Here is a 16,926-nt window from a genome sequence, read left to right on the forward strand (position 1 = left end):
CTGACCCCAGCGTGCCGTGTATACACAGTTATCATCTTAAAAAAATATACGCTTTTATTTCATTTAGATATTGAATGTTTGGTATAAAAATGACTAGCAGTTCAATCAAATAATGAGTGAAAATGTAATGACTTGCAGTTAGTTAGTTAGCATGCTGATCACAACATTTATATCTCATTTAAGAGGTTAATGTATCTCCCTTTATAAGTATCCCAGTGATTTCTTCTGTTCTGCACTGATGATAAAGAAAACACTGTTTTATTGGTGGAGCGGCGGAAGAGAAATGTCACTGAAGTGTCTATAGGAAATCAATAATCTTCACAAACTCAGCGGGTTTGACCAATCATTGCACATGGATTTTCACGCAGTGCAAAGACACTAACGTCGTCTTTCTCTGAATGGTGCAGTATTGTGAATGTCTCATTCAACAAGCACATTCTTTATGAGAAATGTCGCTTTTTTAAAAGACAGACAACTAAAATATGGTTGATTAGTAACAGGATTAGCAGTCCAGCATCCCAAATACAATTGCTCATATTAATTTCACTAAGTATTCAACTTCAGAGGGAAGTTTACCTTTAATTATGCATGTGTTATTACTTTTCTAAGTGCACAATCATAATTGCATTACATAACCAGAAGCACCTGTATGTCAACGAGACCAAGAGGAAACCAATTTCACAGAGATTATCAAATTCAATCATGATGCTCTGGAATGGGAATATCAAATGACTACATTTTAAAATCAAATTTACTTCATAATATACAATTACCAATAAGTAGATGCAAATAATTGCATGCATCACTATTTGCTGAGAAAAATCCCCATACTGTACATAATATATTCAGAATATATTGAGGCATATTACAGACTGAAAAGTGGCCTTATATATGTTACAATGATAACAAACACACACTCAATAGAGAAAATGAAAGTGTTTTTTTGGCCTTTGATGCATAAACTAGGGCTATCAAACGATTAATCGCGATTAGGGCTGCACGTTTTCAAGTTTTTCAATAACCGTTAAGCGAGGCCCTTATCGGTTTATACTCGGTTAACCATGTGTGCGCGCCGCAACCTCGAGATACAGAGTTAATTTTTAACACCTTTAGCTAATAACTGGTTGGACCCCATTTGAAACTAAATTAATTTATAGAAATAAAACGCAGTGGTAAGTAGGCGCGTTTCCATCACCCTTCAAACTGAAATTGCCCATTGAAAATACGCACATTGGCAACACATCCATTTCGCAAAAACTCCGTATCCGCAAATAATAATAACAATCATCATTATTTTAACATTTTATTAGGCTGCATATGTAGAAGACGCTTTTATCCAAAAAAGGAACAAAGCACAAATTCGCGATTAATCGCATCCAAAATAAAAGTCTGTGTTTACATAATATATGTGGGTGCACTGTGTATAATTATTTTATATATATATATATATATAAATACACACACATGCTTGTATATATTTAAGAAATATTTTCATGTAAATACTGTATATAGATTTAAATACAATTTATATTATATATAAATATAAATATTTTATAATAAATAATATTTTTTTTCTTAAATATACATGCATGTGTGTGTATTTATATATATACAAAATAATTATACACAGTGCACCCACATATATTATGCAAACACAAACTTTTATTTTGGATTAATCGCGATTAATCGTTTGACAGCCCTACTATAAACCTTTTGAAGTAGGAGACCTGCAAAACAAAATTAGGAGCCTTTAAAAAGGCATAATAACTATAAGAAGTTTCATTTATAAATGGTTGGTAAACTTCCTGTAGAACATACAAATCTCTTACAAAAAACAAAGATATTGTCATCATTTCATATCCTAACTTGTCCGTGGCCCATTTTAAGGGGGCCTGTGTGAGGTCATGGCCATCGGAAGACAAAGACAAGCCCACAACAGTGTTAAACAGGGCTGTGAATCACACACAGGAGGACCAGGATGTGATTCACACACACGTTTCCTCTCCGCTCGCCTTCATTTTGAGCTCATTGTTGTAGCTTTTCTGAAGGATAAGGCAGCAGTATTTACTAGTGAGTCAGCACATGCTTGGGCAAAGAGGGCACACACACACACACACACATTCACGCGGCTCCTCTGAGGTCACGGGTGTTTGAAGTCATTCAGAAGTCATGCATTAATAAAACCCATTCAACATCCAGCTGTAATCTCATTTACAAAGGCTGCATGGAAATCAGGAAATCTTTCATCATGTCTGTCTCGCGTTACACTCCAAAACCATTAGAACAAAACTATATTTAGCAAAAATCCATGAAACAAAATAATCACTTTAAGAGCGTAGTTTTCAGCACATTTTACCCTCAAATTTTTATTACTGTAAATGCAAAAAATTAGCCTCATTACTGCATTGCATCCTATTGATTTACTTTGACTAATTTGAAAATATAAAGTATGCCGTATTGTCAGTATGCAACGACTGAAACACTGGGCAACTGAAATAAAGAGGTTCTCATATTTCTGAAGACAGCTGCATGTTTTGCAGGAGGACTGAGCATTGCTGGTATATTTAGAGGTGACCATATAATGGAAAAACAAACGCGCTCAAGATCATCTTAATAATCATCAGCAATGCACATGCAAAAGAAATAATGTGATTGCATCTTTAAAGAACTTATAGGTCCAGTCAGATGAATCATTTGACTGAAATATTTATATACATTGTCCTGTGTGGACCCTTCGATATATGCTGTTCACCTGCCAAGAAATTCTGCTGCAATGAATCAGTCGTTGACCAGCAGGCTCACTCATTCAGGCCTATACAAAGCATCTGTATACTCACTTTCTCTTGTACTCATCCCGCTCCCGCTTGACTTTGGCCAGGACGTTATACAAGGCTCTCAGTTCTGGGGTGATGGTGTCGATTTGGACCCCGACCCCGTCCGGATGTGTCCAGGAGACTCCGGGTCCCTTCACGCGCTCCCCGTGTCTCAGGATATGCGTGTAACTCCAGATGGTGCCTGGAAGTCTGGACTCCAGAGAGTCGGTCTGAACGGCCACCTCACGCGTGAACGAGAAGCCGGGATACCTCGGCTGACTGGAGGCTTGCTTCAGCTGGCTCTCCAGGAGTTTGTTCCTCCTCTCCAGCTCATGGACTTTGGCGAGGAAGCAGCGGAACCTCAGGTTGAGGGTCTTGAGCACATGTATGTTGGATCCCAGGTCGTTGCGCAGAGCTCTGGGCACCGCGTCCGATGGCGCACCGCTCACCACACCGCCCAGAAAGCCCTCTCCAAACAACAGAGAAGAACTCATGCTTTCATACAGAACCAGTGCGCTTTACCTCAGTTCAAATCCTTCAGATTCTCTCTGAAGCTGGTGTGTCTTCTTCTCAAGCGTAAAAAACCCTCGTCGATCGAGCGGAATCAAGCGATGCGGTCATTATCTGTCTATCCTTCCAGGACGCGTCATGTTCTCCATGGGAACGGCGAGGAATGTCGGAGCACACTGTGTGTATGTCAGCTCATTCCTGAAACTCCGGGACATCTGGAGATCTGCGACTCATCTCAGTGATAATAGCGCAAGAATGAACTCCAAACTGCCCGATCACACTGATATCATTCACACACACTCTTCCGGGTGACTCCGTGATGTTTTATAGCAACCGGCGGGACGGGATCGAGTTTCAGACTCCTAAAAGAAGGAGATCCGCAGCGGACTCTCCGCCCCCACCAGCGCCACACACACACACACACACCCAGGGACGCGCAGGCGCGCACTCGCGCTCACAGGACAGGACAATATCGCCCCCTTCAAACTGCACACTTTTTATTTCTTAATACTGTAAATCTATATATTATAATCCGATTTCAAAGACGCACCTTTTTAAAAGACACACAAATGCACCAACAAACAAGTTAAGAAGTTGAGAAAAACAAAACGTTTTCTTTGGGTTTACTGGTTGTTGTCGCTTTGCACTGTTTGTTTGTAGCCTAATAATCAAATGTATTTGTATTTTTTTGTTGCGCTTTTGCAGTTATATAAATACAATCTTTGAGCAATGATCCATAATTCTCTTAATAAGAGATAAAACAAAAGAAAGCAGTAGATAAATAATAAAAAAAAACAACTAAATAAAATAAAAGATTTTGTTTAAATAACTGATAAGAAAAGATTTATTATGTTACTAAAGATGTCGCCCATCCTGCTAATCTTATCTTTAAAAAAATGGTATGATGCAAAATTTTTATGTTCTTTAAATGTTATCTATCTATCTATCTATCTATCTATCTATCTATCTATCTATCTATCTATCTATCTATCTATCTATCTATCTATCTATCTATCTATCTATCTATCTATCTATCTATCTATCTATCTATCTATGTCGCTCACCAAGGCTGTATTTATTTGATAAAAAAATACTGTAAAATATTTTTTGCAATTTAAAATGTTTTCTATGTGAATATAAATGTAATTTATTCCTTCAGAAATCATTCTAATATGCTGATTTTATTTGCTGCTCAGGAAAACATTAGGAATACATAATATCAATGTTGAAAATAGTTGTGTACAATCTTTGGTGACTAGAAAGCTCAAAATAACAGTATTTATTCGGAATAGAAAGCTTTTTTAACATGTCTTTACTGTCACTTTTGATCAATTTAACCCATCATTGCTGGATAAAAGTGTTACAGTAATTTCTATTCATCAAAGAATCCTGAAAAAGAAATTGTACAACATTGTTGATAATGTTAAATTGATTGACAATAATAATCAATCTAAAACCTTTGTATATTATATAAACATTTTACGTCTTGCTCATTGCAAAGACATAATCAGCTCAGTGAATGTAAATTAGTTATTACTGTTGAGTTGAAAAGGACCAAGCAGACTCAACATTACTGTAAATGAGCCATTAGGTAAACCCATAAATCACTGTCAGTAAGTTTTAAGCTGAAGTACACTGAAGAAGAAGGCGTTGAGTGGATGACTTTTTCACTTTTGCATGTTGTGGCAACACAAAGGCTGGAGTGCTTTCATTTCACCAAAACACTGATTGAATCAGACATTATTACACAAGCATTAAACCTGCCCTGGCTTGATGGCCATCTGAACATGTGCAGAAAACACCCATGGGTTTATGAGGATCATGTGCAATTTTTTGCAATTGTTTTGAATAGACAGTACAAGTATGCAAAATCACATTTTTTGGGAATGCAATCATGTCTGCTACAAATCCTTTTATTCAAGTGTTAATTGCCCACGTGAATCCACCTATTCTCATATTAATCTATAACAAAACCAGGCAGTTCCTAATGAGTTTTAGGCGTCTGGGGAAAAGGTGTATTCATGACGTGTTGAAATGATCCGCCTGAGATCTGGTCCTGCAATGCCATGTTTAATTTGTGAACAGGGAAAGGAAAAATACAGAAATTATATTATTAATTATATAAGTATATTTTGTATATTTGACAGTGAGGAGACTGACTGAACATCTTCACAACATGAGAACCTTTTGTAAAATAAATGATTTTTCAATACTGCATCCTTTTATCATTGCTTAATACCAATGTTTTTCCCTTGTCTTAGCCTATATAACTTTATTAATTTGAGTTTAATGGCAATCAGTTTCCTCAAACCATTTGAGCAGCTACATAGTTGTTTAGACTTGATTAGATTTATTAAATGAACTCAAACCAGTTTTTTTTAAACAATGGAATGAACTTAAAATATTCAAGTTCAATATACTCAAAATGATTGACTAAACCAACACTAAATTATGAGAGAATATGACTCGTATAAGTTCACAATTGTTTTTAAACTTAAATGGTTTGAAGCAATCACTTTGAGTTGAGTTAGCCTAACTTATTTACAGTGTTGTACAGTGTATGGGATCAGTGTCAGAATTTAAGTGAAGAAAAAAACAAAACATATTCCATTTAATTAATTACAATAAACAGAGGATATCTTTCTTCCTTATAAAAGTACTAAAAATAATAATATTTAAGTAGGCTAGAAGCATAATTAAGTGCAATTACTTTAGGACACCCCTGCCTGTGTTTAATTTGTTTATTTATTTTAATTATTTAGTTATTGTGCGTGTTGTACTGTGGCGTATTGACAAAATGAAGTGTTTTGCTCTGTACAAAGGCTAATGTTAAAAATTGCTTATGCTACTATAAAAACTGTAAACTTGAATGTTTCAAAAACTATCTTCATGGACTAATAAGCGATTATCGTCGTCAGAATGTTAAAATCTCCTGTGTAGTCCAGCACTTGTCTTTATACTGTAGTGTTTGACTTGTGCTGCGCCTCCTGCTGGTTCGGAGGTGTTCTAATATTCATGAGTGCACCGGCGAGCACCACTAGTCGGCGCTGTGACTCCTCACTGTTCCTCAAGCGCCGGAAGATCCGCAGGCGAAGAAGAAAACAACGTGAGCACCATGCCGAAATCCAAGAGAGACAAGAAAGGTATGAATCTGATGTTTTATCACTTACTATTCATCAACTTTACACACCACAGATTACAATTAATCGAGCTTTAGTTCGTGCTGTGGTTAAAGAGTGGAACGTATGAACGTTATAATTGGCACAGTACTAAAATAAATCAATGTTTGCTACTTGTTTCTCATACATGGTTAAACTGTAACGTTAATCTACATTACTGTCATTTATTTAGGTTATTATTGAAGCAGCCGGGTGTGTTCCAATGTGTTAATGTCATAATCGTTAATAGTTGGCTTTATTTTTCGACAGTTTCTTTAACCAAAACTACCAAGAAAGGGTTGGAATCCAAACAAAACTTGATTGAAGAGGTTAGTATGATGTTTCATCGCTCTTTTGGGTGATACTCAAGTATTATGTACCATAATAATACCAGATGATCATGTTTTGAGATGTTGAAGCTTCAATGGAGAAAGAAAATCTGACTGTATCTGACTCATTTTGCTTTGTGTTATTATAGCCTAATGATTGATGAAAATCTTTTTTTCCCCTTTCTCACCTTATCAGCTGCGGAAATGTGCAGACATCTACAAATACGTGTTTGTGTTCTCAGTAGAGAACATGAGAAACAACAAACTGAAAGACATCAGGACGGCCTGGAAACACAGCCGGTACACACACTCACAGTTGTGCACACACACACACACACACATATCAGGTTAATGATATTTTGGCCTAACCCAATCCCAACCCATCACAGAAACATGTGTGATACACTAGATTAAAATAAAAAAACATGTTTTGGCTGATTTATAAGCATTTTAATCTAGTTTGGACCAGTAAAATGTCCTCACTAGTTTGTTGTCAGAATATTTCACAGTGTAAGTGAGGACATTTGACCCTCACAAGTATAACTAAACCAACACACACACACACACACACACATCATGCTAATGCTGATTTACTATGCTTTATTTAACCCTGAAACCGTATTCTGGACAAATGTGGGCAAAATAGTTTTGATTTATTTTTAAAAAATACTTCCCTTGATCTGAGCGGTGCAAGACTTGACTACTTTTCCTAAGTTTGCCTCCTGAACACACACAATGTTTTTTTTTGACTCAATTCTACAATGTTAAGTGGGTGAAAAAAACTCCTTAATCTTGTATTTGGGTCAAAAATGGGCACCCATAGAAATGAATGAGAAAAACTGTAATTTAGAGCATCCTAAAATAAGCCAAAATAAGACACCAGGTGACCGCAAAGTCACTTCATCTTTAGGGTTTAACTCTAAGAACTTATTGGAATAATATTTTAATGTAGTTACAAAAATAAAACATAAGCATAATTTACATAGAAAATATGGTGCTTTTTAAAGTAAATAAATTCAAAGATACCCCCAAAATTAAATAAAACACCATAAATGGATAGACAAAACTTTATCGAAGACAGTGATATAACATTTATAATAAATAAAAATTAGGATCACACCTGAGTCCCAACATTTGTCCACAATTACAGGATTAAGGGCTATAAAGTGAATACGGTTTGAGGGCTACGAAATGAATGTTGATTTGGGGTTTTGTGTTTCAGGTTCTTCTTCGGAAAGAACAAAGTCATGATGATTGCGCTGGGTAAAGGACCGACTGATGAATACAAAGATAATCTGCATAAAGTATGTCAGTGTATGTCATCAATGATATAATTGATGCACAAATGTTATGCATTTATCTACTGTGTTGGCTTACTCTGGCTAATATACAGTATATAACTGATTGTGTTTGTGTTCAGCTGAGCAGGTTTCTCAGAGGTGAAGTCGGTGTCTTGTTCACAAACAAAACCAAAGAAGAGGTGCAAGAGTAAGTAATGAACCTCGGACACCAGTTCATATGATCTTAAATGATTTGTCATAATTCTGCATAAACTGCTTTTTCACGAATTCAAAACAGATGGACTGAAATACTGGCTAGTGTGATTGAAATAAATGATGTCTTACACACTTAATAAGATCTCATGTGTTGTTCTTTTCATACCGTGTTTGTTCTCCCGCAGATATTTCAGTGAGTTTAGAGAGATGGATTACGCTCGCGCGGGAAACGTAGCGTCCATGACGGTGACGCTGGACGAGGGTCCGCTTGAACAGTTTCCACACTCGATGGAGCCTCAGCTCAGACAGCTCGGGCTTCCCACGGCTTTGAAGAAAGGTAAACCACTCCTGAACTAGAGACTCGCACACATGAGTTCTGTGTGGACTGTGAAGAAGCATTCGTATATGAGGTATTGTGTAATTTTGACATTCATACTTATTAGGGCTGGGTAATAAATATCGATTTCTCAATATTAATCGATTCTCGTTTTTATAAACCGATATCGATTCTTAAATCTCAAGAATCGATTAGTCATCCTGTTTCATTTGAATGAATGGGACATTCTATTGCGGCTGCGCGCATCCAAAAACTCACAATAATCTTTGTCGTTTGTTACTATTGATATGAAACAAAGTCTCAATTTTCAAATTACGTCCATTTTCTTTAGAAAGTCAAAAACATAAATAGTGTTTTGTCGCTGTGGCGTGAGATCGCTCTGGAGAAGCAGCAGCGCTGATCTCTCTTCCGGCTTAATAATACCAGTCACAGCGCCAAATAAACATGAATGAGCATCTGAAAGTGTGTTAAAGATAGAGTACAACTTATCCAAATCCGTATCATGTCACATTGATTCGCTCAATCAGCGTTTCAACCGTGGAAAGACGTCAGTTAAACAGCTTGTAATCAATGTCATCGTCATATTTACCTCAGAAAACCCACATAAACTCGTTAGTCAGCTAGAAAAAATAACTCCAGAGAGGAGCATTTTGCTAAATATATACACCATATTACATATGCATTATAATCTTAATGTTCTTCAATATTTAATGCATATTTGAATAAATCTGGCAAGTTTTTATGACAGACACCATTTAAATGTTTATATTTCATATAATCTTCTTACTATAAAAATAAATAAGTGTAATTTAAGTGTTTGTATAGCTACAAAACAGTTCATTATTACCTTCATATTAGGCTAATGAAGCCCAACTAGACTCCTATAGCTTAGAGCATTAGTTGAGAGATTTGATTTCCTTCAGAAAATTTGCCATTTATTGTAACTGATATCCAAGATAATCAATATTGAATCGAATGGAATTGCAAGCTTGTGAATCGAAATCGAATCGAATTGTGAAATTTGTGTCAATACCCAGCCCTAATACTTATCATCACAATGTTTTTGTATAACAAGACCGAATGCATTCATATATATATATATATATATAAGAAAATAAACTGAAATCTGAAATGGTCTATTATCAGTGGAGCATAAGTGTACTTGAAATGGACAAAAAGTAGTGTGCACTAACATAATATCAATCCATGTGCAGGGGTGGTGACGCTGATAAAGGATTTTGTAGTGTGTAAAGAGGGAGACACACTCACACCCGAACAGGCTCGAATTCTGGTGAGTTTGTCATTAATACACTGCTTAAAATCCTATTTTTAAAGGTGCACTATGTAAAGTTTTTTGTTCAGAATTAACTTCATTTAAAGTAGTTCACTTAAAAATGACAATTCTGTAATTACTCACCCTCAATTTGTTTCAAACCTGAATGAGTTTCTTTCTCCCGCTGAACACAAAAGATATTTTGAAGATTGTCGGTAATTAGGCAGTTGGACCCCATTGACTTCCATAGTAAAAAAAATACTATGGAAGTCTACTGTTTTTAAGTTGTAATAACTTGCACTGTTTCTTCTCAATATTTATTTAATTTAAAATATTTTAGCTGGAAAACAGAACAAAAAGACTCAATTAAAACTTAGTCAATTTTGAAACGCATTTATTGCTGGATGGTTTATTCATAAATATCACATATCTTTATTTGGATTGAAATGCATTTGAAACAACAACAATAGATGTCATTATGTCTAATAATTATGTCCATAATTATGGAAGTTTGTTTGTGCCATAGAATAGAAAATAAAAAGGGTAATCATGAAGTAAAGGTACGGTAAATTAAAGGATAAAGTCGCAATTATCTTTTCTATTTTCCGTGATAAGCTTTCCTATGTCCTAGACTAACTGGGATTCAATCTTGAAATCTTAATAACATTATTCTAAACCGATGTGTTTTTGGCCTTTCAAATCAGAAACTCTTTGGAAACGAGATGGCGGAGTTCAAGCTGTCGATTAAGTGCATGTGGAGTTCAGAATCCGGGGATTTTGAGAAGTTAACGGATGGGGACGTCGAGGACAGCAGGAAAGAGGAAGCGGATGAAGACTCAGAGGAAGGAGAAGGAAGCGAATAAATCCTGGACTTTTTTTGCCATGAACATTTGTTCGTTTTTTATGCACCATAAACCTGTAAAATGTTTTTATTGAGTGTTCTTTCAGTCATCTGTTTCAAAAATACTAGTTTGTGTCCGACTGTACTGAACAGAGAGAACGGGACTGAGGCAAACGTGATCTGTGTGTTATTCTTACTGTTAAATAAGTTATTTAGCAAATTTAAGGCAAGAAGAAAAACGGCGCAGTGATCTATCAAGACACGATTGCATTCTCATGTATGAAATACATTAAGTGCTGGTGAGCTCAGGAAGAGGTTTGATTTTGTCATTGTGTTTATTAGGAAGCACATCCAACTCAATTTATCACTTGACCATAGAAAAATAAAGCGATTTCTGGATTAGTTCTTCTAAATCAGGCTTCATTTTTTCTCTAATTGTCTAGCGGAAGTAGTTGGGACACTCGTGGGCCACTAAATCCCAGGCGTGTTTGAAAGCGTCCACGACTTCCTGTTTGAGCGGACCTTCTGCTGCTGCCGTCAGGTTCTCACGCAGCTGATCCATGCTGGACATCCCGATAATGACCCCGTCACCCTCAGCCCCCTGCAAACACATCAAATATCTCCGTTTAATCCCGTTCTGAGTCCAGTTATCTTAGGACGAGTCAAGTCAAGTGACCGACAAACTACTGCAGATTACAGATTACAAATTTTTTTTGGGGGAAGTCACTTTTGTCTCACTTTATATTAAAATAGTAGTTCACTTCTAAAAACACCTTTTTTTTTTGATAGTTTACTCACCCCCATGTCATCCAAGATGTCCATGTCTTTCTTCAGTCGAAAAGAAATGAAGGTTTTTGATGAAAACATTCCAGGATTTTCTCTATATATAATGGACTTCAATGGGGACCAAACGGTTCAAGGTCCAAATGAGGGTTTCAGTGCAGCTTCAAAGGGCTTTAAACAATTCCAGATCATGAATAACGGTCTTATCTAGTGAAACGACGGGCCATTTCTAAAATATTTCATGACTTGAAACGAGTTTGATCAGGAGAGTCACGAACGCGCATCACAGAACAGAGCAAGGTGAGCATTTGAGCTTATAAAACTTAAACTTTTTTATTTATTTTTGAAATGGCCGCTCGTTTTGCTAGACAAGACCCTTATTCATCGTCTGGTGTCGTTTAAAGCCCTTTGAAGCTGCACTGAAACTCTCATTTGGACATGAACCGTTTGGACCCCATTGAAGTCCATTATATGGTTTTCATCAAAAACCTTCATTTCTTTTCGACTGAAGAAAGAAAGTCATGGACATCTTGGATGACATGGGGATGAGTAAATTATCAGCAGAAGTTTTTTAAACTTGTGTACTAATTACATTAAAATTAATCATTTGATACAATGCACTAACTAATATGCATGCATATATAAAAAAAATGGTTACACTATATTTTAAGGTGACACTGACTTATATTATTTACTCAAATCAGTAATAGTACAACGGTATTAAGGTTTCGTCAGCTGAACAACCAATATGTTGATATTAAATTGAACGCACTGTATTCTCTCCCTCACGGCCCTCAATAATGTGCATTATATGGTTTGATGATGTCTCCCACCTTCAGATGAGAGTGATGATACATCCAGCGAATAGCAGCTGAAGTGAGAGTGGGTTTCTCCGAGCCGTACGCTTCTTCCAGAGCCTTCTGTACGCCATCGATGCCTTGGAAGCTACTCTCCTTCCAGTATCTGAAATACACATCATGCCCCACAAACAGGTAACATTGATCACATTAAATAATAGTAAAGTCTTTCTGCCAGACTAACTCGATCTAGAGACTGAATGACTAATGATGATGATGATGATGCACCTGTCCCTGTAAGCACCAGCCCAGCTGTTCCCGAAGAAGCGACCCGCGGGCTGAGAGCCGTCTTTATCTTCATAGTGATATTTCCCAGTGAGGAGCCCACCTGTGACAGGAGCACACATGCAAAGAAAAGTCAACTTGCCATCAGTATGTATCCAAGTACATTACTTTTTGTACTTGGATACACTCCATATAATGGACTTCAATGGGGTCCAAACGGTTCAAGGTCCAAATGAGAGTTTCAGCGCAGCTTCAAAGGGCTTTAAACGACACCAGACGATGAATAAGGACCTTATCTAGGACCCTTCGAGTCATAACTCGAAAAAAAGATTCGTTCATCTTGATGAACGAGTTTGAACAGGAGAGTCACGAATGTGCATCACAGAACAGAGCAAGGCGAGCATTTGTGCTTATAAAACTTAAACTTTGTTATTTATTTATTAAATGAGCGATCGTTTCGCTAGATAAGACCCTTATTCATCGTCTGGAATCGTTTAAAGTCCTTTGAAGCTGCACTGAAACTCTCATTTGGACCTTGGACCGTTTGGTCCCCATTGAAGTCCATTATATGGAGAAAATCCTGGAATGTTTTCATCAAAAACCTTCATTTCTTTTCGACTGAAGAAAGAAAGACATGGACATCTTGGATGACACGGGGGTGAGTAAATCATCAGCAAAGTTTATTAAAAGTGAACTACTCCTTTAAATGGGATGAGTTTGCAAATTTGTGTACGTCTGATGAAGGTCGTGAGAACGAAGTTTTTAAATGCAAGTTGTGATAGTGTGCGGGAGTTTCTCATTAACAGATCTTTTTTTATTGATTTTCAAATTATGCAAAAAGACAGTGCAAAAACCATTAGTCTAAGCGAGACTGATCTCATATCTCATTCCAAAAATGTTTACAATGTCATTTACATTGCAGAATAAATGGGGATTTGAGAGCTTAGTGATAGAAATAAAATTTGTGTGTTAAAAAAAGATAGATAAATATTATGTATATGTGTATATATCTATCTAGATAGATATTTATGTGTGTGTGTGTGTGTGTGTGTGTTGACTTTTGGTCTAATATTCAATAGGAACTGATTTATTGTGTTTGCAAGTATATTTAAAGCAATATTAAACGCATTACCTGCCAGGGGATTGTAAGCATAGAAGCGGATGCCGAAGTATCTTAAGCACGGCAGTAGCTCGGTCTCCACTTGTCGTGTGGTTGCATTATACATGCCCTTCAGAAGAGAACACATCAAAACTCACCCATTCAAATAGCAGTTCATAAATTAGTTTTATACTAGTCCTTATATTTAGACTGTAATCAATCCATATCTCCTCTTACTTGATATACAGTAGGAAGCACCCAGTTATTATGTTTGCAGATGCAGCAGATTTCTGCCACTTCCCATGAGGCATAGTTTGATAAGCCCAGCTCCTTGAATTTGCCCTAAACATCAACACACACGCCAGTTTATGTGAGGAGTTGTGTCATTCTGAAGAACTCACCTGATTGTCAGACATGTGTCAAACGTGTAGAGTTGTGTGTGTGTGACGCACCTGCTGATGGAGCCGGTTGCAGGCCTCGAGTGTGTGTTGGATGGGGTTCTGGTGGTCTGGCGCGTGCAGGTAAAAGATGTCCACACACTGTGTGCGCAGCCTCTTCAGAGACGTCTCCAGCTGATTCACCACACTCTCTGGTTTCAGGGTTTTTCCCTCCCAAGGGTTTGCTTTAGTCGCGATTCGAACTGATAAACACATTAAACACGATTAAAAAAATAAATAATATATAAGTTCAGTAATTTCACTTAAATGGCAATTGTCATTTAAGTGAAATTACTGAACTTAAATATACAAGCTTGATAAAAATGGTCATTTTAGAAGAAAATTTCAAATGGCATTTAGAGGCTTTTGCATCTGAACTCTTCATATATATATATATATATAATCACAGGCATGAGTGAAAATATAATTTCATATATCATTATTATTATTTTATTTGTATTTTTGTATTGTTTCTTGTTATTTTTAATTAAAAAAATCTGGTTTGTTGCTGTTTGACACGCTGTTTAATATTATTGATCTGAATTAAAATAATAATAATAATACATTAAAATACTAAATAGTTACATTACAATAAACGACAATAATAGAATAATAAATGATAAATACAAAACATCAATTCATTTATAATGAAATATTTTAGCTCTAGCAACCGCAATATTTAATATTTAATTTAATGAACAAAAAAAAATATATATGTTTTTTTGTAAATAAATGAATAAATAAAACCCCCAGAGAAAATAAATTATTTTATTTCGGGAGTGTCCTCTAAAGATGGATTTGAACTTGAACTTTTACAAATGACATTTTTACTTTGTAATTTTTTTATTTAAAAAAAATAAACAAATTTACTAAGCACGGTCTGTGAATATTTTGGTATATACATTTAAGTTTGGTTCTTCGATCTTACAAAAAACAAGTCACGTGCCTGTGTGTCATGTGATCTACCCACCAGTGCACTCATATCTGTTGTTGAGGAAGAACTGTACCTGTTGAAGGGAGTTGCATGTCTCCTATGATGGTCTCCGCCTGTCCGTCATTGTACATGAACGCAGTGTCCAGCTCATCGTGCCCGCGCTCTAAGAACACCTGCACCATCTGCGCGCTCGTGTGCGCGTCCGCGCGTCCCCCAAACGCCATGGACCCCAGCAGAGTGACGGGGAGTTTGGACTGAGACATGTTGCGGTGTTGGTAAAAGTGTAATGTATGTTTTTGAATCGCACGGATCCCGCGGTGAACTCCACTCAGGGCTCTTATGGTAGCAAAGTTCATCATTGTAAATTTCCTGTAGTGTGGAAAGCACTACCAGGGCGAAGGACGCGCGTGGACTGAGGGACTGTGGGGAAAGTGCCCGATCTGGGCCGAAACGTAGAGGACTGCATGCTATTGGTCAACATAAGGGAGGTGGACATTTGAAAGTTCAAAGGTCATTTGCATCATGCCTTTGGTAAAAAAATAACTTGTAACAAAAAAAGAGTTTTTTTTTTTAAATATCACTTATCATTCTTTTGAACACATGAAACTCCCGTTGTATCCTGAAGATGTCAGCAGAACACAAACGTGAAAGAACATTTCCTTTTGTCAGCATCAAAATTTTGTTTATTCAAATATATTTAAGTGCTTTTGTTACAGTGCAATTAATAAATTATGCATAATTACATGCAACTAACCCTAAACCAAACCTAACACTAACCAACCCTATAGTAGTAAGTACATAGTTAGCCTATTGTTAATATCAATATTACTACGAGTTTTAGATTTGGTTTAGGGTTGGTTGCATGTGATTATGCATAATTTATAGTAATTGATATATAAACTAAAATAAACAAGTCCAATAAAACCCTAAACCAATATAAACACTGTGGAAAAAAGTGTTATCCTAATTTTTCCCTGCTGAAACGAATATGCTTTGATTTTAACAGTCCTGTTGTGCAGTGATCCTCACCCAGGGGGTTCAGCAAACTTTATGGTCATTCATTTTTACTGGCTTAAAAAATACATTTCTATATTCATGAAGTGAAGTCGTGACAGTTGTGTGAGAGATGTTATGGAAAAACTCCTTAGATTTATCCATTATGTAGCCTAGATGTATTCTTTCTTGACATTTTAGGAATGTTAATGTGTTGTTCCACAGTGTAATAACTATTTTTAATGAATTCTGTTAAACATTCCCACATAATATTCCTGGAGCGACACGTCCACATGTCCTCAGATGTTTTCATAGGTGTGTGTAAAGCACATTCTGATCATGGCAGAGGCGTTGAACCCGGTTGGCATTGACCCCTAGAGGAGGATCAGCGCTCCCTGGGAATGTGTTCGGCTTCTGTTGTCCCAGATTCCCTGATCCCGGCGCTGACCTGGAACCGGCCCTCACGTCAGTGACCCATCATCCTCCGCGCTCAGCTGTGGCAGTCCTGTCCTGTGAGAGAATAACTTCTGATGTCACACGGTGAAGGTTCTGGTAAATTAGTGTAATTTAACTGTATAAAGTGGCATCCCAAAAAGTTGAAAAACAATAGCATTTATTATGCTGATAATATTACAAATGTTGTCAGCTGAAAAAGATTGAGGAAAGGTTGAAGTGGAAATGCTGTATATCATTAAATCACTATAGAATTGCCGTACTACGGAGGCGTATTGCATTCACTTGAAGAAAAAAAAATCTACTCTGTTTTTCTGAATTAACAAGTTAATTTTTCATGAGAAAAAAAATTGCTCTTTTTTCTGAATTAATGAGTTAATTTTTCATG

General features: G+C 36.6%; 4 protein-coding genes across 8 annotated transcripts in view; 2 read left to right on the top strand and 2 right to left on the bottom strand.

Moving 5' to 3' along the window:
* The window catches only part of iffo2b (intermediate filament family orphan 2b), a 29,653-nt gene extending 25,920 nt beyond the window's left edge, over positions 1-3,733 (bottom strand). For 2 of the 4 annotated variants that reach the window (XM_039673725.2, XM_089125390.1), the window contains exon 1: positions 2,838-3,730. In XM_039673725.2, coding sequence (XP_039529659.2) covers positions 2,838-3,307 — 470 coding nt within the window. In that variant the 5' untranslated portion in view covers positions 3,308-3,730. Of the gene's footprint in view, positions 1-2,837 lie in introns of all 4 variants that reach the window. The other 2 variants (XM_089125389.1, XM_039673726.2) reach the window with 2 other exon arrangements.
* Positions 3,734-6,316: 2,583 nt separating this feature from the next.
* Positions 6,317-11,159, top strand: mrto4 (MRT4 homolog, ribosome maturation factor). The gene is made up of 8 exons (XM_039673867.2): positions 6,317-6,466; positions 6,752-6,810; positions 7,007-7,110; positions 8,033-8,114; positions 8,231-8,298; positions 8,492-8,643; positions 9,858-9,934; positions 10,621-11,159. The coding sequence occupies exons 1-8, from the start codon at positions 6,439-6,441 to the stop codon at positions 10,777-10,779; spliced, it is 729 nt and encodes a 242-aa protein (XP_039529801.2). The 5' UTR covers positions 6,317-6,438; the 3' UTR covers positions 10,780-11,159.
* On the bottom strand, positions 10,294-15,550 carry akr7a3 (aldo-keto reductase family 7, member A3 (aflatoxin aldehyde reductase)). The gene is made up of 7 exons (XM_039673866.2): positions 15,166-15,550; positions 14,174-14,361; positions 13,959-14,063; positions 13,755-13,851; positions 12,626-12,725; positions 12,374-12,503; positions 10,294-11,358 (listed from the first exon to the last, which is right to left on the bottom strand). The coding sequence occupies exons 1-7, from the start codon at positions 15,449-15,451 to the stop codon at positions 11,197-11,199; spliced, it is 1,068 nt and encodes a 355-aa protein (XP_039529800.1). The 5' UTR covers positions 15,452-15,550; the 3' UTR covers positions 10,294-11,196.
* Positions 15,551-15,687: 137 nt separating this feature from the next.
* The window catches only part of megf6b (multiple EGF-like-domains 6b), a 70,868-nt gene continuing 69,629 nt past the window's right edge, over positions 15,688-16,926 (top strand). The window contains exon 1 of one of the 2 annotated variants that reach the window (XM_089125357.1): positions 15,688-16,637. The gene's annotated coding sequence lies outside the window, so the exon portion shown is untranslated. The remainder of the gene's footprint in view (positions 16,638-16,926) is intronic. The other variant, XM_089125358.1, reaches the window with a different exon arrangement.

The sequence above is a fragment of the Pimephales promelas genome, chromosome 21 (genome assembly GCF_988280905.1).
Source record: "Pimephales promelas chromosome 21, fPimPro1.hap1.1, whole genome shotgun sequence".
Lineage (NCBI taxonomy): Eukaryota > Metazoa > Chordata > Actinopteri > Cypriniformes > Leuciscidae > Pimephales > Pimephales promelas.

Coding starts and splice junctions, on each gene's coding strand:
- akr7a3 (XM_039673866.2), bottom strand. CDS start 15,451: ATGATGAACTTTGCTACCATAAGAGCCCTGAGTGGAGTTCACCGCGGG. Junction 14,362..15,165: donor CATGCAACTCCCTTCAACAG/GTACAGTTCTTC, acceptor TGTGTTTATCAG/TTCGAATCGCGACTAAAGCA. Junction 11,359..12,373: donor ATCATCACTCTCATCTGAAG/GTGGGAGACATC, acceptor ATGTGTTTGCAG/GGGGCTGAGGGTGACGGGGT.
- mrto4 (XM_039673867.2), top strand. CDS start 6,439: ATGCCGAAATCCAAGAGAGACAAGAAAG. Junction 6,467..6,751: donor ATCCAAGAGAGACAAGAAAG/GTATGAATCTGA, acceptor ATTTTTCGACAG/TTTCTTTAACCAAAACTACC. Junction 7,111..8,032: donor ACGGCCTGGAAACACAGCCG/GTACACACACTC, acceptor TTTGTGTTTCAG/GTTCTTCTTCGGAAAGAACA.